Genomic DNA, 25,871 nt, shown 5'->3' with positions numbered 1-25,871 from the left:
ACTATAGTAGTCTGGCACATCAATGTCACGTGACTAAATTATTAAACAGCAAAAAAAAACCAAAAACAAAAACTTAAAAAGAAAAAAAAAAAAAAGTAATGTACAATACAATCTTCCTGCAGTTTGGTGCCACACTCTAAGACAGCGAGAGTGAGTGTCAAAGTGCACTTCCTGTGGCTGTCGTGTGCATTGTTTCAAGACGTGAAAGTCATGTTTTCATCTTTTCCGCTCCGCCCTTCCCACACACCTCTGTTATCACTGCCCTGCTTGAAACACTCTCAGGCTGTAGCCAAATTGTGCGTCCCCCTCTTTCTTTCAAGCAGAGCATAAGGTCAATGACAGAATTAAGCCACTCCCAAACTTTACTTTGGATAACTGTTGGTTCAGCCCCCGCTCCATTTCAACAGGTCGTCTCTGAAGATGTAATGTGGGCAAAGTGGGTGCTTCAGTTCCCTTCCTTTGGCTGCGTGCTCCAACAGCTGTTGTGCCTGTGCAAAACATGCAATGACGTCACCCACTGTGACTCCACAGAAATGTCATGACACTGAGAATTCAGAGGTTCGTAGGACACCATGCCAGGGTGATGCAGGGTAAAGAGGGATATAAGTGTGCGGGGTAACTGAACCGTATCTTCGGCATGGGGGGGAAGGGGGCGTATCATGTGCTCATGTTCCAGATTTCAGCTAGATTCCCTTCTTATAATCAGGGTATCCATCACCCTGTATCCTTGGCACATCTCAGCCCTTCCCACTAGTTCCCTCGTGGTGTCTCTTGGCCCCTTGCCCCCTATCTTTTGGGGGTTGCAGCAGTTCTAGGAGCGGTTGTCTTTGGCCACATTGTGGGCCATCCAGTTCACCTTAGTCGTCCAGCTCTCTCTCAGGGCTTCGTCAAACTTCTGGCGGAACTGCTTCAGGGCCTCTTCGTCTGTTTTTCCCAGAGCCAGAGAGTCCTGGAGGAGGACGAGAGTTAGAGAGGAGAGGGGTCAGGTCTGGGCTGTAACATGTTCAATAGCTGCTCAGTGATTCAACAGAAACAAAGAGTAGACTCATTAGTACTCACTTTCTGCACTGATTTAGTTTATTTTGTAGTCGAAAGTTGGCTTAAAAAGCAACATTTTGACACATAAAACAGCAATGAGAGCAAAAAACCTTTTACTTTTTATGACATTACATACGAGAGAAATACTACCCAAACCGAAGAAAAGAAAGATCTTACCAATTAATCATGACCAGCAGATGGATATTCACAGATAAGGATCTTCTGATCTTTTGATCGCATAATTGGATAGATGATCTTTTATCCAATTATACGAATTTTAGTGGGCATAAATCTGCTCTAAGATGTGCAGTATTTCAAATTACATCTGAACTCTGTAAATGATCAACAAGTAGATTTTTAGGGGTCATCGTTGATGAGAACTTAATCTGTAGAGAACATGCAGACTGGGTAAATTCTCAAGTTTATAAATAATCCTTATTAAGGATTTTACCACCTTTCAGGTTTACATATGTATATATATATATATATACATATATATATATATATATATATATATATATATATATATATATATATATATATATGAAATGGGTTCAAACAAAGGGACAACTCCAAATAACATTTTGTGCTATTTTAAAATTGCATCCTCATGTAACTCATCAGCAGATCTTTATTTTTCTCGGTCGTTAAGTTTCCAACGAGAAACGGAGCAGCTAAAATATGAAATAATATTTCTTGAACAACTGTCCTAATATAAAAAGTTTTAAGAAAAGTTTAAAAGGTGATTTGATTGTGGATTTATAATCTTTTATGTATGCATGCATCCCTTTAAATCCGGGTTTCTAGTTCCACTCCTTGAGGACCACAATCCTGCAGGTTTTCTATGTAACCCTGCTCCAACACACCTGAATCAAATTAATCAGTCACAACTTCATAGGTTGCTGGATCCATTCAGTGTAGGTCGTGTGTGTTGGAACAGGGATATAAAAAAAAAAAAAAAACCTGCAGGACTTCAGCCCTCCAGGACTGACTTTGGACACTGCTGATTTAAATATTGCTTTGTTTTATCAGCTTGGATATTTAGATTTATATGGCCTAGTTTTATGGTGGAGGCTTCACATAAGCCTGTCTGGCTTCATTTTTTGTCTCTTCCTGGACTTTGTGACTTTTTTTTTCTATGAACAGTAAATTATAAATGTGCTCAAGAAAACAAAAGAACACTATCTAAACAAAAATTATCTTGACAAATTCATTGCTCAGACTTTTGACTAGTGTGGTTTAACATTTGTTGCTACAAGTAGCCGTTGCCATATGAACCAGCTGCCACATGTAGTCAATGGTGCACCAGTTAAAAACATCCGTTTTCCTAAACATAGTTAGTGTCTTAGTCAGAGATAAAGCGCACTGCAAGAAACATCTTGTCCGTTTTCTTCCTAAGAACAATGGCAGATGATGACCTTATAGGAGGCTATGGACCTCATACGTATCGTGTATCGCAGCCAATCACACCTGCAAATGTTGCTGTTTGCTGTGGTCCTCCATAACCCTCAGCAAGTTTTAAATGAAAACATCTAACTTTCAAAATGGTCATTTCTACATTTCACAACTTAAAAAACTTGGGACCATATGGGGAAAAAAGAAGCAAGAATGGATTTATATAAAGAAAATATTTGAAGTTAATCTGCAAAAATCCTTAGGATCACTCTGCAATTCTGAAATGATGAAACTCAAAGCCAACCTGCTTTTTTTTGCTTAAATTTAACAAACATCTCTTTTTATTAATAATTCAGGGTTGTCAATGCAGCTGTGCAGACTTTTGCCAGTGCAGTCACAGCTAGGCGTGAATTGAGTCACTGTAGTCACAATGAGCGTTTGTTACATAATACACCACACAGGTTCATATTACAGCTCAGTCACTCTCAGTAGGTCAGAGGAATTTCATGCATCATTATGAGGTAAACATAAAGTAAACAAACATCTCACCGCAATTCTTTTTTTCCAAAAGCAGTGAGCATAAACTTTTGGAGGCCCTACTGCTCTCATATCTGTACACAGCAGTTGTTCACACAGTTTAATCTCTTGACAGTTTAATTGTTTTGTGGAGAAAAAAAACCCCCCAAAAAACAAGCATTTGTTTTTTCTGTTATTTTTGGTTTCTTAAAAGGCAAATTATTCAACACAACCAGTTCTTTGGCTTTAGTTTCTAAGTTGGAAACAAACAGAGCTTTATATGCAGTTGAGACAAGTGCACAACTTTTGCTGAATACTCGAGAAGATTAAAGTATTAGGATTATTATGAATGTTAAAAACACAATTTCTTTTGCTATAATGTAATTGAAATGACATGTTCTGATTTTCATCAGAAAAACTGCAAACTTCCCACGTTTATCACTGATTTAAATAGCTTCAATTAGAAATATCCCATGTAGGTCATCACACAATGACTGTAACTGATGTTTAAGTACATTTAGACTTTTCACACTCTAAAACACAACATTTCACTACATCTGTGTACATCATACCTTTAGGTATTGAATGTCTTTGACTGAGGTGAGCTCAGGTAGTCCAGCAGTCAGCATGAGGGCAAACAGCGTGATGAAGAGGTTACCATTCTTCCTCAAGATTAGATAAGCCTCCTCACAGTATTGACGGAAACTATAAGAAGCATAAAAGACACACACAGTTGTTTACCTCATCGTATGTCATGAACAATTATGGTACAGCTACATTTCTGAAGTCTTTTTTTCCTTTAATCACACACAGATAGCAAATAAAGAGATCTGTTGCATTTGATTCAGGTGTGTATTTAATCATTTTAATGTCACATGCATTGTTTGAAACTGCAATAAACATTAAATGATAGAAAAGTAGAATTCAATAAATGAAGTAGTTTGAGACTGTTTATGCTGACTCTTCATATATGTAACTTTTTTTCCCCAAAAGACGAGACAAAAACATGCGCTGTAAGTGCTGCACTGTGTGTACAGGAGGTAACGTATGTGGGAAGGTGGTTTTGGGGCTGTTGTTGAAAGTTTTGTTTTCACTATTTGCTATCTGTGGATCAATGACTGAGCTAAATAAAACCACCCACAAAATGTTCAAAATAGGTGACAAACAATTTTTTTTGTCTAAGATCAACCACCCAGTGACTGAAAACACACTTTTTGTTGAAGTGAAGTGTGTGCAGAGGGAAATGGTCGTTTCAGAGTGATCAGAACTAACAGGCATGGTTTCCCCTGTTGGAGCCACATGCACCATTCAATGCTAAATTGATCTATTTATCTGCTTATCTTTTCTTACACCTTGTTAGGTGTATAGATAATCATTATCTGAAGAAAAGCAATGAAACACTAACATCAATACTCAGGTTTAAAGGAAACTCTTTCAGCACTTCTACTGTGGTTAAGCCGTGGATGCACTGCAACGGATCCTGAAGAACGATCATTGTTCAGTTCCACTTTCACCCAATGATCGTACATGAGCTGCCAGTCTGGGTACAAAATGTACAGTTTCTTGAACTCAAATGCACCACATTGCTGAGGCAGCAACCCACAAAATCTTTACTTCTCCTTTTTATAGATAAACAGCTTTGGTGTGGGTTAAGTAGCTTCGCCAAAGTGTAAACTTTGCCAGCATCCTACCATCATGATGCTCAGCAGCTTGACATGTAGGTACTTTAAAAAGCAAATATAACGTAAATAATTAGTCTGCAAATACAAATTTCTTAAAACTACGTATGATTTTTACAGTTACAGGCTGTTTCTAGTCTGTGCTATAAAAAAGTGACATTCAGTATGGTGCATCAGAGTCAGCACCCACCAAACACAGGGGTACTCCTGAACACTATCATGTATATATATATTATTTTTGCTTAAATAATATTGTCGTTGCCCGGTGACCCTTCATTGGATTAAGCCGTTAGGATAATGAATGAATGAATGAATGAATGAATGTTGTTGATGTTTCAGATGATGGTAAAGTTGTTGACCTTCGTGGGGCACAGCTATGATGTATATATGCAACTAGGCCATAACAACACATTCCTATAACACACTTCTTGGGTATTTCCATGTACGAGAAATGACTACGCTTGACCCATAAAAGGTGTTTACTTGATATTCAACGCAGACATCAATGCTGCTTTCTGAAACCTTTACACGCTACATTGGTATGCCACAGTGCACGAACATGAAATTACGGCAAGGGTCAACAACAAAGATGCACATTGTTGGTTCCTATAGGATTATATCAGAAATAAACAATGTACCTGAACATACCCATCTTAATAAACAATTGATAACTTTAAGATACATCATGAAAGATATTATCAAAGTTATGCATTTGATTTATAATTTTGTTTATGTTTCCATCTGAGGTGGAATCAGAAGCACACATGGATGTTTCTAACACAAAAGACCAGCTATTTAAAGACAACTTAGACAATCAATAGAACATTTGCTTGTTTAAAGTCCTCAAAGCAACCCACTGATAACAGTTCATTGTACGTATGGATGTGTCACAAAAGCTTAAATCACTATGTTTACATCAATATACCATGTGCATGAAAGTAAAAAAGCAAGTGTTTTGCACTTAATAATAATATTACAATCAACATGCTGAGTTTGGTTCTTAGAAAAAGCATGCTTAAAGAAATCTCCATGTTTGAATCACTACTGCAGCCTGCTGGTAGAAGGAGGTACTGCACAACCGTCCGCTTGTCTATAGTTTTGCACGTTGAGAAATATTCTTGACTTCTGCCCTGAAAAGTCAACAGAACTTCATATTTATACCCTTTTATTGACACAACTTGTTCTGGGTTTAATAACCAAAGCATTAAAAAAAAAAAGTTTTTGCGTTTCCTGTCAAAGAGTTTACTTTTTATAACCTCCTCCTTACGCCTTTTGGTATTAAAAACATTTATGCCCAATAAAAAGTAAACTAATACCCATCTCAAAGCCGAGAGGTCGTCTTTTTGTTCATTAAGGTTTGCCATCACCTCCACAATAGGCTTGTATACAATAATGTGGTAGATAAAACAATTACAGACTAATTAAGGCACTTTCATGTGTTTTTCACCCAAACAGACACATCTGACGGACTAAAAGAGGGAGAAAAGAGGCAGATGTGGAACAAACCTGCCAAACTTTTCAGTATATCCTGTTTTTCCCTGCTGAATGACGTGAATAAAGTCGTGTGTGAGGATAAATGGTACACGCTCCCTCTTGATGCCAAACTTAGACTTGAAGTTGCCCAGGATGTGACCAAAGTCTATGTGAAAGAGCTAAAAGAAGAAATACAAGGAAACTAGTGAGGAACATGGGGAAACACTAAGATGTAAATTAATACAGCGTTAATAAATGTCTAAAAATGACCGAACCTGTCCGGTGCTGCGGACCATGATGTTGTCACTGTGTCTGTCTCCGATGCCCAGGACGTAAGTGGCTACACAGTAGCCTGCACATGACAGAGTGAACTCCTCGATGGCTCGATCAAGAGCATCACTGGCAAAGGAGAGCACACACAGCACAGAAACATGTGTTAAATGTTTGCTCTGAACAAAAAAAAAAGTGACTGTGGTCATTATAGTTAATCTATTAACATACTCACCCAGAATTTCTCTCTTTCAGCCAGTTTAGCAAAGCATCCTTGTTGAATGCTGCAGCAGCTGCAACATTGCTGCTGGTCAACTGGATATTTGCGATTGTGTCTGCTGACGAGACTACCTCTATCAGCCCTGCCCGGTCTCCTGTTGCTAGGCAACCATACGGCACAATTCTGAATAAGAACAAGGAGAGGAGAGGTTAGCAAGTTCATTTAAGAGTATATCCATCCTCAGGCATTTTGTCTGTAAATACTTCAAGGTGGAAAATGTCACACACAATAGGTCTCGTCTGACTGATGATTCATGTTGAATTTAGATATTCTACATCTCATTCACAGCCCTGAAAACCATTCCCATCTCATATGGTTCCAAAGCTCTTTTGATTTATCTGTGTTCCCAGTACATTTTACCAACAGCTTTCTGTCTCATACATTTGGGAATTTAATCAAACTGCAGTCTTGAGCTTGGACAGCAGTGGCTTTCTCTCCACACTGTTGCTTGTTGTAGTTCTCCTGATGGCCATGAGAGGGAGCCCTGTGGTTTATGGACATGGGTAACAACGGTATTGAGTTTTTTCAGAATTAGACACCATCCGGCTGCAGTTTGGGGTTGGCTTACCAACATTAAAACATATGGAACCAGATTTGTTTCAGAATCTCCAAGCAAAACTTTTTAAAACTCAAGCAAAAAACAATTAAAACCAAAACTTTCGCAAACTCAAGTAGAATAAATGATCTCAAAATAAAAAATGATCAATCATCATAAAAACTATTAGGCTTTTATTTGGTTAAATTGAGTAGTTTTGTTTGCAGTTTCCTATTTCTCTTTCTCTCTTCTCGCTATTTTGGTTGCGCTTCACAGTCTTTGGTTTTGAGTCTCGATTCTTTGGTTTAATTTCTGACACAAACCTTTCATGAGCGGGCTCTTTTCAGGGGCTCTTTCCGATCGGCTGGTGAGTTTTTGAGTGACACCATAAATTCCATTAAAACACAACTCAATAAACTTGCAACTGTATAAAACTATTTGCATTGCAAAGCTATGTGAAGCTGTCTTCCTTATAAACAGAGAGGGAACAATATCTGATAGTGAACTTCCAGCCATCAGGTGTTTCCCAACTGGAACAGACAGAAAGAAGGGTTGGAATCTCAGCACTTTCACACAGACAGGAACAAGGTTATATTTCAAGAGAAGAATAAATACTCAAAGTCTCTTAATAAATGCGTGAAGCGAGCACAGTGTGTCAGGAACAAGTTTTAATTGAGCGCAGGCTTGTTTTCCTGCGTGGAAACATTCACATAAACCGTTCCATGTGAGTGCTGCAGCAGTCGACCTACAGATGCTCTCAAGGACTGAAGTTTGGGATCACGGCGACCATGAAATGCCGGTACTATATCTCCTGTGACCCCGGTCTGTCTGGATGTGATTTTGATAAAACTGTGGTAATGCCTGATAGCACAAGTATCTGTGTTAATGCATAAAAAATACAATGAGTAGAAACAACGTGAAAACTACACAATATTCTACAAATGATCAAGCACCACTGTACAGTAGTCTCTGGTGAAACTCAGACTCGGTCCGTTATGAGCTTCCCAGTCAGACTGAATAAACATGGTTCTGTTCATGATCATTTGAGGGAGAATAGATGGAGAACCTCAGAATCAATAACATATGGTAATAAAGTGATAATGACACCTTCCTCATCATTCTTTTCCCCAAAAGACGGTAGCGCCACTGTTATTATGTACTGATACGATGCCTCTTTTCCATCTGATAGCCATGACTCGGCCCTCAGCACAGATTTACTCTCTTACTTCGCTTCTCCTGCAGTCTGAAAAGGATTTAATGGAGACCAAATGTCTTGAAGGCACCTCTTATTCACCTTAATGGGTGCTGATTTTAAGTAGATGAGAAAAGGGAGAGCTGACAGGCAAGGTTCCATGCAGTTTCATTACACCATCTTGGCTTTTGTTCCCAGTGTCTAATCACTGTGGTCGAACTCTGAACCCATGCCCCTGTAATCTGAAGCACTGTCCACAAGCTCAACTGTCAAAACAGCCCTCTCAAAGCTCAGCTCCAGATGTGGGAGTGTATGATGACGAGAGAAAGTGTGAAAAGTGTGGATTTGATTAAGCTTGAACATAGATATTGTATCCGACTGTGGGGGTGTGTATAGATATCTGTGGGTGTGCAAAGGTGAGAGGTCAAACTAGCATGGGGTAATTAAGTGCGTCTCCTCCTCTGATGCACCCAACCAGAGCTTCCCCTTCCCCACAGAGAGCAGGAAGAAACAAGCCTGTCACAGCCTGTCCTCATGGAACATATATGCACATGAAGACGCAGATGGATGCAAAGAAATACACACCTCAGGTCCAGACTCGCCTCCTTCCAGAGAAGATCCATTAACCTCAAAATCTGTAGGGTCAACATGTCTTGCCGTAGGTCTGAACATGAAAGTGAATGCAAAAAGGTGAGAAAGTGCCGTCATTTGAAAAGGAAATCTCTATTTTCTGAAAGAACAAAATGATTTGATTTTGAACGTTTGCGCCCAGTTCTCTGTCACGTCGGCGTCCCCTACCGTCTCCGTTTTTGAAGATGATTCCCAGTGTGTCTCCGCCCATCAGCTTGTTGTTATAAACAATCCAAAGCGGCTTCATCTTCGAGTCCATGTAGCGACACTTCTCCACACTGATGGGACAATGACAGAAAGGAAATGGTTATCCATGATTCGACATGTGGGCCTATCTGCTTCCTGCCAGAGGACAAATTCTTAAATCAGTAGTAGTTATCTTACTTGATGTCCGACAGAAGGACATTGGGGTTAAGAGGAGAGTGCAGGTCTGACAGAGTCTCTGAGTAGCCGCTCTGTCTTAAACATGTCATCATGGCCTCCTTGGTCAACATTGCCTCCTTGGTTTTACTCCGAGCGTTCTTAATGGTTCCCAGTTTAATTAGCTCATTGACTGACTTTAGCTTACTCAGCGCTTCCACCTGGAAACGAGAAGGACCGTGCAAAAGAAGAAAATGTTCAAACGATTGGAGCAATGTTTTTTGATTTATTTGGTACCAGCAAATGAACCTTAAGAATAAATCACTCCTATTGTTGACAGCTGAGAGAATTCTCTCCACACAGACAATGTCTTTGCTTCTCACAACAGGAAAAAGCTGAGCTAAATGATGAGGAAGTGGCAGGAAGTGTCTGAAGGAGTGATTGTCAAAACCAACATTGCAGAGGACGAAGGTTTAGAGGGCAGGAAGGGTGAAGCTGCTGTCACAATCTTAGGCAATAAAAATAAGAATAGACAATACCATCCTTAAAATATGTTTGTATAAGCTGCACCCAAAATAAATGAGAGAAAGAAATTTAGCAACATGTCCATAATGAGGAGAGCCGTTTCAGTTTGAAGAAAAAATTGATTTTGGTAAACTAATCTAAGAGCCTATTAATAAAAGAGTGCACGTATGGCTTACCTGTTTCTTTAGGACCTCAATATGAGGGATGCTGCCTCTGCAGTAGGCCTCCAGGATGAGGGCAAACTGGACTGAAACCGCAGGCATGTGAATCTCTGACCTGTAGAGGCAAGCACAGACATACACACAGATGAGAAATCTGTCAAATCTAGCGTTTTTTAAAGTTAAACATTTAATAAAATAAAAAATGCAATGCTTAATTGCTCAATCGCATGTACACGTTTATGCAAAAGAACACATACCGTAAATGCCAGAAGAGGAAGTGTCCAATCTTGCGGTTTCCTTGAGCGCGTTCCAACAGAAAGTGAGTGAGGGCACAGTCATAGTAGGGCTCATAACGCAATACCTGCACCAACTGTAGCAGGTACTGGGACAGTTCTTCGTCACTGATGGAGGGAGGGAGAAAGAATCAAAGATTAATAAGTGTATGAGGACCTTTTGGTAATCTTTTTAAAAGCCTTAAGTGTGTTTCTGTGGAGAGAAACAGGTGTATTGAATTAGATTGTGGGCAATGCAATGAATTAGGATGCTAGGGTAAACAAAAAATATCATCAAGTGTATGCATTTACCTCATGTCGCGTAGACACCTTACAGCGTATTCTCTGACATACTGGTCAGGGTAGTTAAAGTCCAAAAGCTCCAGAGCATCTCTGGGGCTCAGTTTGGGCCAAATCTGAAGCAGTGCCTGCAGCTGAAACACACAGACACAAACATTCACAAACTAATATTCAATCAGTTACAGACAAAAGCAGCCCTCATGTAGACGAGTGGTTATTAAAATAGCTCGATGACACAAGTGCTCACTCTTATTAACACCCTGGAGGTATAATGGAGTGTGTGATGTTCCTCTCAGTAAATAAATTCAAGTTGATCTGGAAACTAATATAAAGTTTAATTATGTTGCTATGGTGGATTGTTTGCTCTTTGCAGCCTGTCAGACACGTCTTTGTTTAATGTTCAAAGTGTGGGCTGTATCGCTCAAACAGGCATCGCTTTTTGTAATTAGTTCTGAGTAGGTGTGTTTACATAGGAAAAGCAGAATATATGTGTTCATAAGGCTCTTTGTGTCAAATGCAATAATGAAGGGGGTTTCTGTCAGTGTAGGACAGCACATAACGGTTCCCTTTTTAGATTTAAGTCCATTACTTCAAGTCAACATTGAGCAAAACAGCTGAAACCTGGATATTTGCCAAAAGTCTTATAAAAACCCTTCATATAGCTGAAACCACTAAAATATAACATCACATAAAACATTCTACAAACTAAATTTATGCATCATTTTCAGAAGTTTTGAGGGGCTGAAATGTCTTTTGAACCAGATCTTCCTTTGATTTTAGATTGAAATATCAAAAAGTCTTAGTTAATTAGTTGTATTGATACTCAGAGACATGAACTGCAAATTGGAGCCAAGTGAATTTGTCCTGAATTACCCCTCTCCAGCAGGAGGGGAGGAAAAGAAACTGCATCCGATTTACTGTTTAGTTTGTTCATTATGGGCTACTGGATTAACACAGTGGTGCAACATCAAGAGCAATAAGGACAGCGACAGGGTTCCTTATTGTCCTGCAGGTTTTCAATGTGTCCCTGTTCCAACACACCTGGCTTACATTAAATGAATCCAACAGCCAATGAAGCTCTGCACAGTGACTAAACATTTGACTCAGGTGTGTGTTACGGGAACCTCAATACTTCTTTCCATGCAAGATGCTTTTTGTATGCTAAAGTATCTAATGTTTTCATGGTTCAGTACAGATATATGAACTGCATTTCCATCTAGAGATGCCTGCAGATGTGACACAGTGGAACTAGAAATGATCCGTTTTGGCTGAATGAGTGACTTTTACCGAAGATTTTTATCATAACACACTTAAATATCAAAGTTTTGTTTAATGTCTTTCAGTAGGCTCATAGCAGTGACCAACCTGGGCCATGTCCTCGTGTTTGCTCCACTTGACAGACAGCAGCAGTTTGGGTAGCGACTGAGGAAAATTATCCCGGCAGTCGTTTCGTAGTGTCCAGATCAAATCCTTCTCGTTTTCGCACAGCTGAGAGAGCGGGTCACGCTCCATGATCTCCTTCAGTTCTATGTGGAACTTCTTACCCCCACGGCCCTGAGAGCAACGGCGAGGAAAGAAAAACGGTCAGTTTAGGGGGATGTGTTTGAGAAAAAAGGGACGACGAAGACGCAGCGGGCAGAGATGATAAGTGAATAAGTCAGGTTGTGAAAGGAAATGACAGGATGAAGTTAAGTAATGACAGTAACTATAAATAACCACAAGAGGGCAGGAGTGCATCAAAGCATTTCCAAGTTCCTACCGACTGCCTTCAGTATTTTTATTCATTCGTCTCACTTCCATACCTCCACACTGTTTAACTTAACAACACAGTTCATTTCACAAACCAGGAGTGTGAATTCAAAGCCAGTCTATCCATGCAGATGTAATTTATAATTTCTAACAGCCAGCTTGCGCAGAGCTTTGCCATGTAGGAAAAATAAGCAATCACTTCTAGCAAGTGGTGATCCATACTTTCACACACATCAAACTTTTATGAAAGAGGCTGTGTGCAGACTTGCCCTCTGTGCAGCACTGGGTTACATAACCAACCGTAACACACCCGGCAGTAGGTTTTTAGATGAGGGGCGTTGAAACAGGAACAGACACAGTAATCTGATTAGTCTCTTGTTTTGAATGATAGAAGGTGGGAGGTGAGTATTCAATATTTTTGCATCTACACCCTTTCAAAGATTACCAGGTTTCCAAGGAAACTAGCAATAGGTGCAAGTTTGAGAGGTGTCATTTGTGCTGTGTGTGAGCAGGCAAGATGTTTGCTACAGGCTTAATTTTAACAAACCTTAGAGCATATTCTAAACTGCTTTGCCCTCACATGAACTTTGAATGTATGGAATCGTCTAAGCATGCTCACACATTTATTGCTTATTCAACAATAACTTACCATGGGTGCACAGTCACTTGAGCCGACAATCTCTGCAGCTTTTTCCAGTATCTGCAAAAAAGAAAAAAAACAAAAAACTAAGTGAGACCATGCACTGACACATCACTTCCAGCAACTGTGCATTAAGCAAGCGGTGCACGTCCTGATCCTCTCATGCTAATAGCCACCACTTCATCATAATCACAAGGTGCTGTTATAAGAAGCACTCAGCCACGGTGGTGACTGCAGTCGTGTCTTTTACAAAAGGCCTCACCAGTTCCACTGAGTTGCCGTACTCCAAACAGTTCTGAGTATGGCTAAATCCCAGCAGCTTTGACATACATTCAGAGTTACAAATACAACCTAAGTGTCATGGACAAACCTTGTCGAAGGGTGGGAAGACGATGGAGTGTGATGAGTATTCTGGGAACTGGATGTGAAGTGCTGTAGCGTTCTCAGTGTATGGGTTGGTCTGAACAGTTCCTATTGGGTTCAACATCTCTTCAAGTTCATCTGGATGGGAAAAAACAAACACAAGATATACACTTTGCTTAAATCAATATGTTAGAGTTGAAGCTAATTTAATTCTAGTTTAATAATTAAACATGCAGTATGAGTTAATGTGATTGTGTGTACCAGGAAAGGAAGACCAGCAGTGCAGGATGATCTCTCCAGTCTTCAGCTGCCCTTTGTAGTCAAACACCATGGTGTTGACCCAAGCGATGGGGTAGTGCTAGATAAGACAATCAGTTATTGGTGAGTGGAAAAACAGACTGCAAATCATTTCATATGAGCACCCACAAAAGTGTAAATGGCGTATTTACCACTTTTCCCGCCTTGCGGATGGTCTGGTACTTGTTAATGTGAGCATTTTTGGTGGACTTCTGCTTCTTGACTTTATCCATGACGGCATATATGGCAAAGCAGAGGCGGGTCATGCGTGGCAGGTCGCAGACGGAGATGTCAAACTCCAGCGTGCTGTCTTTCCACGTGTGGTCGGAGCGCCTGCTGCTCTCGCTGCTCACCGCCGGCTTGCAGAGCAGCTCTGCGCCGTGAAAGAGCCCCGCCCTCACCTGGACCTGTTTTTGCGGGTATACCAGCATTATTTTTATTATCTTGTGATGAATTTGACTTTTTACAAGCAGCCTCCACATGACTGTGTTTAGAGGTTTTGTGGATGTGAGTTCAGTGACGTGCTACAACAAACAAAACCACACATGTGGAGAGATCAGACAGATTTACCTTGGCAGTCTCCTCTGCGTTCACCTTGCTGCCTTTTACCAGGACAATCTTAAATGGGCTAGTTACATCCCACACACATGTCTGCACTTGCTGAAAATGAAGAGTGAGAGGAGAAAGAGAGAGTTGCTGTGACGGAGCAGGATTAGCATTATGCACTGTGAAAATATGCACAGAACTCTGCTTCTTCACACCCACCAGTTCTCTGCACAGACACAGAGACAATGAGAGAGGTCAGGCGGGTCACTGTGATGTCAAGCCAAGTGGATTTGCGAGGGTCAGCAGTCAACAGAACAAACAGCATCACATGACTCCTAGAAACTATGAATATGACTAACCAGCACACTTCCTACTGTTTGTTGCCTCTCTTTCTTTGCAGACATTTACTTCGTATGTTTAAATTCTCACACGAGGACGAACCATTTATAGCTATATAGCTAACTATATTTCTAAGCTTTATCATTAAAAAAAAAAAAAAAAAAGAACTGCTTTGTTTTCACCAATTATCAGCCAAGTTTCCAAAAACACAAGACTGTATTAAGGTTCCTTTCATGTAAATAAATCTCACTTCCTGTCAGATAGCCACACTTCAGCTGCAAGCTCTTTCCTTTATGGCAAGCCTACATGTCTATCTACTTCCTTTATTGTACTGTTCATTTATAGCATTTCAATTTCTTCCAGTCTGGCCTCAAAAAACAGTTAGTCGTGCTTAAAAAGAAATCCAAAAAATATTCAGAAAAGAAAAAAATCAAATCATATAAACAAATCCACTTTCTAAATAAGAGAATCAGAAAGGAAGACCTCATTATCGTCCTGGTCTCATCTGGTAACCTAATTAATCTAAAAAAGGAAACAAAAAAAAGACCAAACATATGTAATCCAGTCCCTATTAAACAGAAGGATTTATCTGATCATCAAAACAAGATAAGCAGAACTGAAGACTGGATGTAGAAAGATAAAAACAGTGTTGAATCCACTGGCTGGTTAATGAATTAGATTAGATACAATTTAGTGAAGACTTGAGAAAAACTTGCCAAATAATCAGCAAGTAAAAGAATTATTTATCCAAAGCATCAAAACTTATCAATACAGCGGAACTGAATATATATCATGATAATGACAGTCACTCGGTAAATGAAGTTATCATAGAAAAAAGTGGAAATACTGTGGTTTGTTTTTACTGTAAATCAACATAAAGAAACAGTATGAACAAGTGATGAAGTTACTGCTCCAACAGTCCTCTTTCCTGCTGTGACTCACACCTGTATTATTCATCATCTTTCTAAACCACACATCAAAGGGACACCAATGGGCCGTGCAGCTTCAGACTATTAAACTCCAGGAGGCTTGATAACGAAGACATATTTCATTGAGCCTGCCATCTGAGATGTGGATGTGTGCGCTGAGCAGTGACGTCATCGTGCACCTGGAAGCAGGAGTGAGGCGCTGCCGATACTTTCTGACAACGTGGCAAATGCTGGCGGGATGCTGTGGGCTTGCTCTGACACTTTGAAAACAGCCTCATAAAAGACAGGTGGCAGCTGCCTGGCATGTATTTACTTGGTAAAACACACCTGCCCAGTTCTTTGCAGGTGACAGAATCAAACTGAGATGCTTTTTGTTTTGTCGCATTGACACCCTCAGTTTTGTCCTGCTGCACATAAATCGTACATATTAGCAAAAAATTATGTAAAAAAAAAAAAAAAATATCCACATGAGGATATGACCTTTGTCTGAATGGCCTGCATATGTAACTGATCAGCAGATGCTGAATAGACACATCCACCACCAAAAAAAGAAGAGAGAAGTACATGCAATCACACTCATTCTTTTCCATCATACACACTACTGGACTGACCCTTCTTTTGGGAGGTAGCGGTAAAGGAGGGTTGGAGGTCTTGCGGCTGACAACTGCTCCGATGGCAGACATTTCCTTGTCAAAAAGGGCCTTCACGGAGCTGGTGTGCACCAAGGTAAGGTGAGGAGGCTCCTTGGCTTGAAGGCAAGTGCGGATGTACTGTGCACAAGACAGGGCAGGAGTATGCATTTGCTATGTGTTTATTAAATCTGCCACGCTGAAGAGCTGCTTTTAGAAACAACAAAAAAACACGCAAGTCATAAAGGCCTGTAATGTTTGTCAGCACATGATATAACTAAAAGTCAGATATAATGTAGAGGAACATCTACTCTGGCATCCCACAATACTGGTTTAGCTCTACCCATGAGTTCCATCAGAGATCATAAAACACACTACTGTTCTATTTTCTTAGAGCTACATTAAGCATGATAGATAACCTGCTGATATACAAACAAACAATAAAACCTGCTCTGCTTCCTGGCATCAAGTCCGATGTGCTGCCACTGACCTTGTACTGAATTAAAGGGTGGTCACCACAGAGGAACTCCAGGCAGTGGCTGACTCTCAGCACATACTGGCCCCTCCACGCTTCTTCCTCCGGAGCGTGGGTAGCCAGCCACTTCTTCACAGCTATCTCCATTAGCTTAGAGGGGGTGCAAGACGACGGCACTTTCAGACTGCTTGAGTCCTGCGAGACGAGAACAGAAAACAGAGAGAAGTCACATTCGGGTCAAAGTGAAACCAGAGAAATAGAGTATGTTTTTACTGCTTGTTTTTATTTAAAACATACAAACATCCAATAATCTAAAAAAAAAAAAAAAATCTGCAGATGTCAAAATGATAAACAGCTAATAGAAACCTGGAGAAACTTTTTCTTTATTTGAGAAAATAACAACAATCATGATAATTCTGCATAAAAGGTGTGTGTACATAAACAGAGAATACTTGAGCACACACACACACACACACACTTGGTTTTAAAACGTGTTTAAATACATAAAGCTTGAGTCCTCCATCATTTATCACTCACAGCCTAATATGCTCATCAATTCCTGCTATTAATAGCCCAGCACTGACCTGATACCAGAGATGAAATTATAATTTCCTGGAGGTTCAATAAAAATGTCATGTATTAATAATTTACAAAGCCATAGCAACATTATGGGAGGACAGCGACATTCACAGCACACCCAGGAGCTTACCAACCCTCCACCCAAAAAAAACCCCACATCACTTATTCTGAACCACAGAAACTTTTACTCATGTTTTAAAACAAGAAATATTTGAAAACTGTAACAACACAGGAGTTAAATACTGTGAAAGTCCTGATGGCACACATTATCCTAACCCAGATCACTTTAAAACAATAAAGCTCTCCACCACACTTCCTGTCTGTTAAGTTTCTTATTGTGTCTGACCTTCCAGAGAAGACTTCCTGCCAGTGTCCACCTGAGCGCAGCGGCATAGATCGGCCGTGTTTGTGTGTGTGCGCGTCTGATGTTGATCAAAGCTGATATACAAGAGTCTGGAGGGACATGACCATCTGTTTTATTATTAGATAATATCATCTCTGTTCAAGAGGCAAAGAGACAGATGGAGGGACGCGGACAAATGAGTTGAGAGGAGAGGGAAAGAGGTCCATTTTAATCAGTGTTTTGGTCCCTTGAGCTGTAATGCTAATGTGTGAGAGTGTCTGAGAGAACGGCATAATTTCACTGATGGTTTTGACCCACTTTGTGTTGTCACATGTCTTGCTAGTTGGACCCGATCACGTGACTTTTGTGAAGCTGCCAACTGTGAAGAGAAAGGCAGGCTGAGCTGCAGTAACATGAGCATGCGCCAGTAGAACCACATAGCTACTCTTGCTACTCAGACAAGGTGGTTTTGTTTTGTAGCAGTGGACTGTTCCTCTTGTTGAACAGCTAGCGAGCTACGGATGGGTAATGGTTTTATGATTACACTGGTTTCTTTTAGAGAATTACAAAAATAAATTACAACATAAATTAAAGTAAGACTATGAATCCTCTCATTAATGTTTTTACATGCTAGCTGACTGGCAAGACACACAAATCTTTTGTTTTAGTGTCATGTTCTATCAAAGAGCCACTGCACACATAAAAATATATTAAAGCAGATATAAAAGTGTAATTTTTGGCTGGTTAATTGTAAAACTGAAATTTAATTCAAAGTCAGATTTATAAAGCAGACGTCTAAAGTGCACGATTTAACACTTTCATTACCAGCAATAGTATTTTGAGTTCATTTTTTTGTTTACATTTTTTATAAAAAATTTTGTTTAAAATGATCCCATTTATAATCTGTATTTTTATAACAATAAAATCTCTCAAATCAGATATTGATCAGGCATCAAATATCCACGAGATAATTCAAATTCCAGTCAGATATTACCAGTTGTAAACCAGCAGTGGTGTGGTGGTAAGTAATTAAGGTTGCTGGTTTGTTCCTCATGGGGAGCTCGACCAGTAACCTTCCTGGACAGTTTGCTTGTTCTCTCTATGTATGCGTGGGTTCTCTCCAGGTCTTCTGGCATGCTCCCACCGTCCAAAGACATGCACGTTAGGTCAATTGGTTCCCCTAAATTCTCTGTAAGTGTGAGTGTGATGGTTGTTTGTCTCTCTGTGGGGGCCCTGTGAGGGACTGCCGACCTGTCCAGGGTGTACCTGCCTCTTGCCTGCTAATTGCTGGGATAAGCTCAAGCTTCCCCATAACCCTGAATTTGAGCAGGCGGCGTTTAAAGGACACAAGTAAACATGTTACAATGCCATTATAAATTTATAGAAGTGTTTAACTGGTTGAGTTCATTAAATCAATCTAAATTTCAGTGGTTTAAAGCTGGAGAAGGTAATGTTGAGGAGCTAGCAAGATGTGAAAGTAGCACCCTGTCTTAGCTCCTCCCCCTTTGCTTCTTGCGTAAGCCGAAGCTTTTTTCTTATCTCCGCCAAGGAGGTTATGATTTTGCCAGCGTTTATCTGTTTTTGTTCAAGATAACTCAAAAAGTTCAGGATGGATTTTATTAAAATTTTCAGGAGTTGTTATAAAGTTAAAAAGAAGAACTGATTTAATTTTGGTGGTGATCCGGATCACCGATTGGATCCAGGCATTTTTAAATGCCGTGGCGGAGATTTGTTCTCTCAGAGGGCTTTTCTAGTTTGCAGCTTTTTCCACCAACAATTTTCTCTCTCGGCTTTTTAGCAAGAGGAGACAAATAAACCGAGCCGGTCGGGGACAGAGGCAACACAGCAGCTTCTTTAAGGGTATATATATTTAAGGGTAATATGCTGAAGGGTGAAAGTAATGAACTAAACAAAGTTAATGCATAAACTTTGAAGCAGGCTGAGGCACAATACACTTCAGACAGACAATTTAAAAGCAAAAGTGAATTTAGAGAAGTTTCCTCTGTGTCACCAGACATGCTGGACAACCACAATGTTGAAATTTGCAGACTGTAGGAAACTTCAAGCTTGTACTATAAACATATATAAAATGTATAAATACATATCAGAAACTGATGTGGGGCCAGTTGCTACAAAAAGATAAATTATTCTACAAGTTTTACTACAATAGTTCTGATCTTGGACATATCTGTTAAGTCTTGGTGTGTACTGGGTGTACACCTTCACACGCACCTGACAAGGTTCAGGACTTTATCTGAAAGAGTGAAGTTTGACCATTGTCGGTTTGCCATAAATGTTTTATTTGAACCACTTACTTCTCTATTTAAAGTATGAATGCAGGTCATTTTCTGTGCTGATTTCTCTCCTTACAGTGTAAGCTGTGCTCTCTGGCGTACAAACCCTCACCTGGGACTGGGCAAAGTGGATAATGACTTTTAGGTCCACTGGCTGGTCACTGACTCCATCTGTGATGTCCATCCCCGCCGCTGGCTCCAGCTGTGGGGGGAAGCAGGTCTGCAGCCACTCTATAAATGACATCATCTGCGCCCGCAGCATCTTCTCTTCAGTGGTTCGAAACATCTTGCTGCGAAAGTCCTTCACTTCCTGGTCATTTATGGCATCCAGTTCATGAAGACCTAAAAATAATAAAAAAAAAAAAAAAAAAGTCGGATTGGGAGGTTGTTTTCATGTTACAACTGCTCGTGAAAAATGACCTACTATCTACTTGTGATAATAAGAATATAAAATAGATGACAAACATTAACCTTACATAAAACAAAAGGAAAGTCTTAGAACACTTACACCAAAAGAAACAAGTCGATTGGCTTATCGCAATAATCAATTTCCTGCTTAACTAGTCTTTGCATTTATTGAAAAGCTGCTGCAATGTTGCTTTCTTGGTAGTGAAAACACATTTACATCTACAACATTTCCACATTCCTCTGACTGAGTGAAAGTAGAAGTATTCTAAGAGTCTCAGAAAATCATTAGCAGTGAAGCCAGTTTGTCTGACTGTGATTCTGGAAGTGAAAAAAAGTTGTTTGTTTTAATGTGTTATTGTTTTCTTATTATGCAATGCAAGAGGCAGTTAACTCTGTGTGCCTATGCAGCTTCCCCTTTATTCTCACAAAAAGCCTTTAACTTATAAGAGACCAAGAGGGGATCCCTGCTCCTCAAGGGCTGCAGCCCTGCAAATTTTAGATGTTTCCCTGCTCCAACATTTCACTGTGTACAACTTGATAAGCTGTTTGATTCACTGGGTTTGAATCAGATGTGATGGAGCAAGTAAACATATTAAACCTGCAGGAATGTGGACTTCAAGCACCTTAATTCCCTTAACTTTCTGAACATTTTTTTTTAAAATTAATCACTAGAAATGACACTTGATGTTAATTTAACAGAGTGGATTCTAATTTTATCTTCATTTGTAAATAATTTATCTTCTTGTGCAAAATAAAAATTCTTTATGCACATTTTACTTTTTCTCTGGGAGGTGCTAAAATGCAAGTATTACATCCCTCTGATGATATGAAATTTCAAATCTAGCAGCTGCTATACAAAGTGGCCTGTAGTAGAAAGCATGACAGGAACTCAGCTTGTCAACCTTCATGCCTTTTCATTAACCACCAGCGGTACTGATAGGAACCAGCTGCATATGAGCCTTAGGTCTGATGGCTGAGGTAAAAGTGCCAGAGTTACTCATTGTACTGGAGGTGACTTGCTAAGTGCAGGGAAAGACTTGCTGTCCTACTTACCAACTCTTCTGTGCGGTTCATAATTGGGAATGTAAAACAGGGGCAATAATGGAATCACTCAGGGATGGTGACAGCTATGAATGACAATCTGTTCCTTCAAACTGAGTGGGATTCATAAATTTAATGAAGCCTCACCTTTGCCAATGAGCACGCCAATTTTAGAGTCAAGCAGGCGCTCTGCCCGTCCGCAGTTCCGAATCACGAGCTTTAGAACCGGCAGAAAAGGCCGAACATCACACAAGCGACGGGTTTCATCCTCCAGTTCTTCGTGCACTGCTTCCTGGTTGACACATTCGAACATGTGACTCTCCATTTCGCCAAGCGAGGGAAACAGTGGGAAGGTCTGAGCCTGCTTCCATAAGAGCTGCAAAGGACAGAAAACATAAAAATATAACATTTTATTGGCTCCATTAACACTTATAATATGAATAACTGGAATAAACAGTATGTTTGCTTTTGAATTGATGGTCATGGATAAACTGGTAGGGTCTGATATGACCTGCTTATGCGCGTGTAACCCACATGTAATGATAAGCAACATGCCTTTCTCAGGATTAGGGACATACGTCAGTCATTGAGTCATTACACAGCTTCTGGGTGAGACAACCACAAATTACCAGCCAGAGTTGACATGATTCATGTCCCTGCAGCCCAACTGTATAATCACATGGGAGGGTGTCAAGTAGCACATCTTTCTACAATCATAAATGCTAAAACAAGACTAATTACCATGATAAACAGTTAAGTTTTAAGATTGCTCACATAATGGCATGGAAAATGCATAAAATACTTGATCATTAACTCATAATCTTGAGCTTCATTATTCATTTTCAGAAAATGGTCAATCTCAAGCATAATCCAAGAAAATGGTTTTATGTTCTCATTCCTCACAAAGTTTCTTTGTTTTTCTCCGTGTTAATAAGGAAGCAGTCTCAAGTAACAGCAGACAAATAAAGATTTTCAAGTGTTAGTTTAAAAAAACATTTCAAAAGGGAGTCTGATTTCTAGGAAAAAGTATCTGTTCTTGATCATGAATGCAATCTTATGAATGAATGAAGCTCAGTCATGCATTTGCCTGCTCATCTTGGCTCTCTGACCTTTGCAGACTTTGATCACTTTATCAGTGATCCAAGAAGTATTCCAGCCTTAAGCTAAACCAAAACCCCACTCGGCTTCCTTCTAAATGCCCCTTTTAAATTTAGAAGAAAAAGTATCAGAGGCCTCTCAGTCTCCCTGTTTTCAGCTGCCTCAGCACATATCAAATTCAGAGAAAGACAGTCTCTCACGTGTCTTTGTCATCAGACAGCTTTCATGCACGTACAACCTTGTAGACCCTCAGGCAAGGGGAAACTACAGGAAAACATTACTGCGAAGAGCAAATATCAATAAACTGTGCCTGCATATGTGGTTATGTTAGAAGGATGACACAGAAGTATTCACAGGAAATACGCACAAACTGACTTATTTGTGTGCTAATTGGAATATGTTCAGGCTTTTTCACAAGAAAACAGCCGAGTTTGTTTGTCTGTGCAGAACAAATTATGTTTTACAGTAAAGTCAAGTCAAGTCAAACTTTTAATACTTATAAATGAAAGAAAATAGAAAATTTTAATAGAAAATGAATAAGCAACTTGGAAACACATTAGCATCACAAGTGTAAAAACCCTATGTTACATATATTACCTTTTTCTTGATGTAAACAGCTTGTTTTGTTGGTCTGTAACTAGTAGCGACTGCACTGTGTTGGAGGTTTGCTTTACAAACTATGCTAACTGCTGGGAAGTCACAACACTATGCTACTATGCACTAGGCTACTCTAAAGCAAACAAGCCTCTGTTTCTTTTAGAGAGACTGGCTGTCAGATTCATGAAATCTTAACTTTGGCTTTCCTGGTATATCTTTAAATATGAAATTTTGGGCTGGTTTACATACCATTTCCCTCTCAACATTGGCAACGTTTCTTTATCAACAACCTTTTCACTGGTACGAGTCAAGATAGCCGACTGAGCCGCCACCTTATTGTGGTGGAGGGGTTTGTCAGTCCGGAAGATCCTAGCAGCTATGTTGTCGGAGGCTTTATGCTTCTGGTGGGGTCACCCATGGCAAACAGGTGTCTAGAGGAGGGACCAGATTAAGTACAGCTCAAAGACCCCTAAGATGAAACGACCATGGGTGGAAATGTTCACTTCACCGGGACCCCCCCTCTGGAGCCAGGTCTGGGGCACGAGAGCGAGCCTCTGGTTGCCGGGGCTTTGCCCATGGGGCCCGGTCGGGCTCAGCCCGAAAAGGTTACATGGGCCCCACCTCCCGTGGGAGGAGCCATAGGGGTCGGGTGCAATGTGAGCTGGGCAGCAGCAAGAGGCGGGGACCCTGGCGTTCTGATCCTCGGCTGCAGAAACTGGCACAAGCATGAGCTTGTTAAGCGGTTCCGGCTAAATATAGTTGGACTCACCTCGACGCATGGCTTGGGCTCTGGAACCAGTACCCTCCAGAGGGGCTAGACCTTCTTCCACTCTGGAGTTGCTCATGGTGAGAGGTGCCGAGCAGGTGTGGGCATTCTCATCGGCCCCCAGCTTGGTGCCTCCACATTGGGGTTTACCCCAGTGGACGAAAGGGTAGATTTCCTCCACCTTCGAGTGAGGGGTTGGGTCCTGACTGTTGTCTGTGCTTATGCACCGAACAGCAGTTCAGCACCCTTTCTGGAGTCCTTGGAGGGAGTGTTGGAGGGTGCTCCTTCTGGGGACTCCATTGTTCTGCTGGGGGACTTCAATGCTCACGTGGGCAATGACAGTGAGACCTGGAGGGGAGTGATTGGAAGGCATGGTCCCCCCCCCCCCCCCCCCCCCCCTTCTAAACCCAAATGATGTTTGTTGTTGGACTTGTGGGCTTGTCATGGATTGTCCATCACAAATACCATGTTTAAACATAAGAGTGTCCATATGTACACCTGGCATGTCCCCCTGGGGAGACCCTGGGGGAGACCCAGGACACGCTAGAGGGATTATATCTCTCAGCTGGCCTGGGAACATCTTGGGATCCCCCCCCCCCAGAGTTGGCAAATGTGGCTGGGGAGAGGGAAGTCTGAGCGTTCCCTGCTTAGCCTGCTGCCCCCGCAACCCAACCCTGGATAAGGAGTAGAAGATAGATGGGTGGATGGAGTCAAGATAGTGTTGGTGGGACACCTCAGGAAGTGGTAAAGTAAAGAAAAAATAAGTATGATGTCATGAGCTAGTGGCTTGCAAAAAGGGAAAGTCTCAGGCCAGGAAAACCAAACAAAAACACTAAACCAGTTATTACCTGCGTAAAAACAGGCATTGGGTCATGTCTGACTACTGACCAGCTTTGTAATACTCAACATGTTTGTATGTATGCTTGGGTTGTAGCCTCTGCTTTCCCCTTATATGACAAAAGGGCCTAGAAGATGTGTAAAATATCCAAAAAGAAAAGAAATTGATTACTTTCAACTTAAAAATTTATAAGCTAATGTTATTATAAGTCCTTTGTCATCCAGTGTGTCACAACCGCCAAAACTGTCAGCTGGAAGTTAAACTAATTGTTGGAATCCAGTCTGAGCTTAACCCATGCTGCCAGTGACCCAGTGTCACTTACCAGTTTGATGTGTTGAATTGTGGCCTCGCGTGGAACATCCATCTGGATGTAGATACCAGTAGGCAGCAGGAAGTCCACGGTGATCTGGTCTGGAGCATGTCCAGCCAGGGGCGAGTGGGCCGCCCATATGTCCAGGAGGTCTGTCATGGCAGGAGGCATGGCAAGGGGCACCTAACTCCACCTCAACCATAAGGACCTGCCAGGATGAAGGACAGAAAAGCTCATGTTAATGGTTTTAAAATGTGTGCTGGGAAAAAAACCGAATAAAACGAAGTATTTCAGGTATTATTTTTCTATGGAAGTCATTTAATGACTGAAGGACCCCATGTTTTGATCTGTATTTAAATTCTATTAAAACAGAGACAAAAAGGTTAGCTTAGTTTGGAATACTGACAAAACCACTTCATTACAAAAAGAATACAAAGAAGTGTCATGAGTCAGGTCATTTTAAGATAACATTTAATCCATAAAGACCCAACCCATGAAAAATGTTAGAATAAGGCCAATTTTTTAATATGAGGTCTTAATTTGTCCCTTTATGAAAATTTAAAATAAAAATGTAACACATTTTTAGTAATATTTACCATTTATTACCATGTGATATGTCATGCAGTTCTCTGCTTTTAGGTGTCCATTAAGTGGCAAAAGACAAAAATCCCATTGTGTTCCACAGGGTTTTGAATAAAGTTTGTACCATAAACCATAAAGTGATGCCAGTCTCAATCCGTATGTATCATATATGTTACGCTGGTTTCTTATGGGTTAAAAGAGAGCATGCCACCAATGCATACTAATATGTGGTTATGCATTCACACTCCAGCCTTCTGCCTGGCCCCAAAACCAGACAAGTCAAAAAGTTCAGATATCTGCTTTTATATCCTGTTTAGACCACCCTGCAAAAAAAAAGAAAAAAAACTGAACACAAACTCATTAACCAACATTAAAGTCACATGTGCCAACATTGTGATGATGTTTTTACTCTCATATACTCA

The 25,871-nt window shown here is 40.5% G+C and overlaps 1 protein-coding gene across 3 annotated transcripts; it reads right to left on the bottom strand.

Annotated features, from left to right (window-relative positions):
- Positions 1 to 700: 700 nt before the first annotated feature.
- On the bottom strand, positions 701 to 25,038 carry pik3cb (phosphatidylinositol-4,5-bisphosphate 3-kinase, catalytic subunit beta; the record flags this gene model as incomplete). Of its 3 annotated transcripts, none has more annotated exons than XM_079246247.1 (22): positions 701 to 949; positions 3,522 to 3,654; positions 6,135 to 6,280; positions 6,377 to 6,500; positions 6,607 to 6,774; positions 8,964 to 9,042; positions 9,177 to 9,286; positions 9,393 to 9,589; positions 10,070 to 10,169; positions 10,312 to 10,455; positions 10,639 to 10,760; positions 11,992 to 12,180; positions 13,025 to 13,075; positions 13,386 to 13,516; positions 13,640 to 13,736; positions 13,828 to 14,082; positions 14,246 to 14,335; positions 16,089 to 16,259; positions 16,609 to 16,788; positions 19,922 to 20,151; positions 21,406 to 21,634; positions 24,880 to 25,038. In XM_079246247.1, the coding sequence occupies 22 exons, from the start codon at positions 25,036 to 25,038 to the stop codon at positions 812 to 814; spliced, it is 3,243 nt and encodes a 1,080-aa protein (XP_079102373.1). In that variant the 3' UTR covers positions 701 to 811. The 3 variants fall into 3 exon arrangements, with proteins under 3 accessions (XP_079102373.1, XP_079102374.1, XP_079102372.1); XM_079246248.1 differs by having other exon boundaries at positions 16,092 to 16,259; XM_079246246.1 differs by having other exon boundaries at positions 16,101 to 16,259.
- Between the last annotated feature and the right edge of the window lie 833 nt (positions 25,039 to 25,871).

This window comes from Telmatherina bonti, assembly GCF_933228915.1.
Source record: "Telmatherina bonti genome assembly, chromosome: 9".
NCBI classification, from domain to species: Eukaryota; Metazoa; Chordata; class Actinopteri; order Atheriniformes; family Telmatherinidae; genus Telmatherina; species Telmatherina bonti.
Note: the sequence above shows the minus strand (reverse complement) of the source record. Positions and strands in the feature narration are given on the sequence as shown.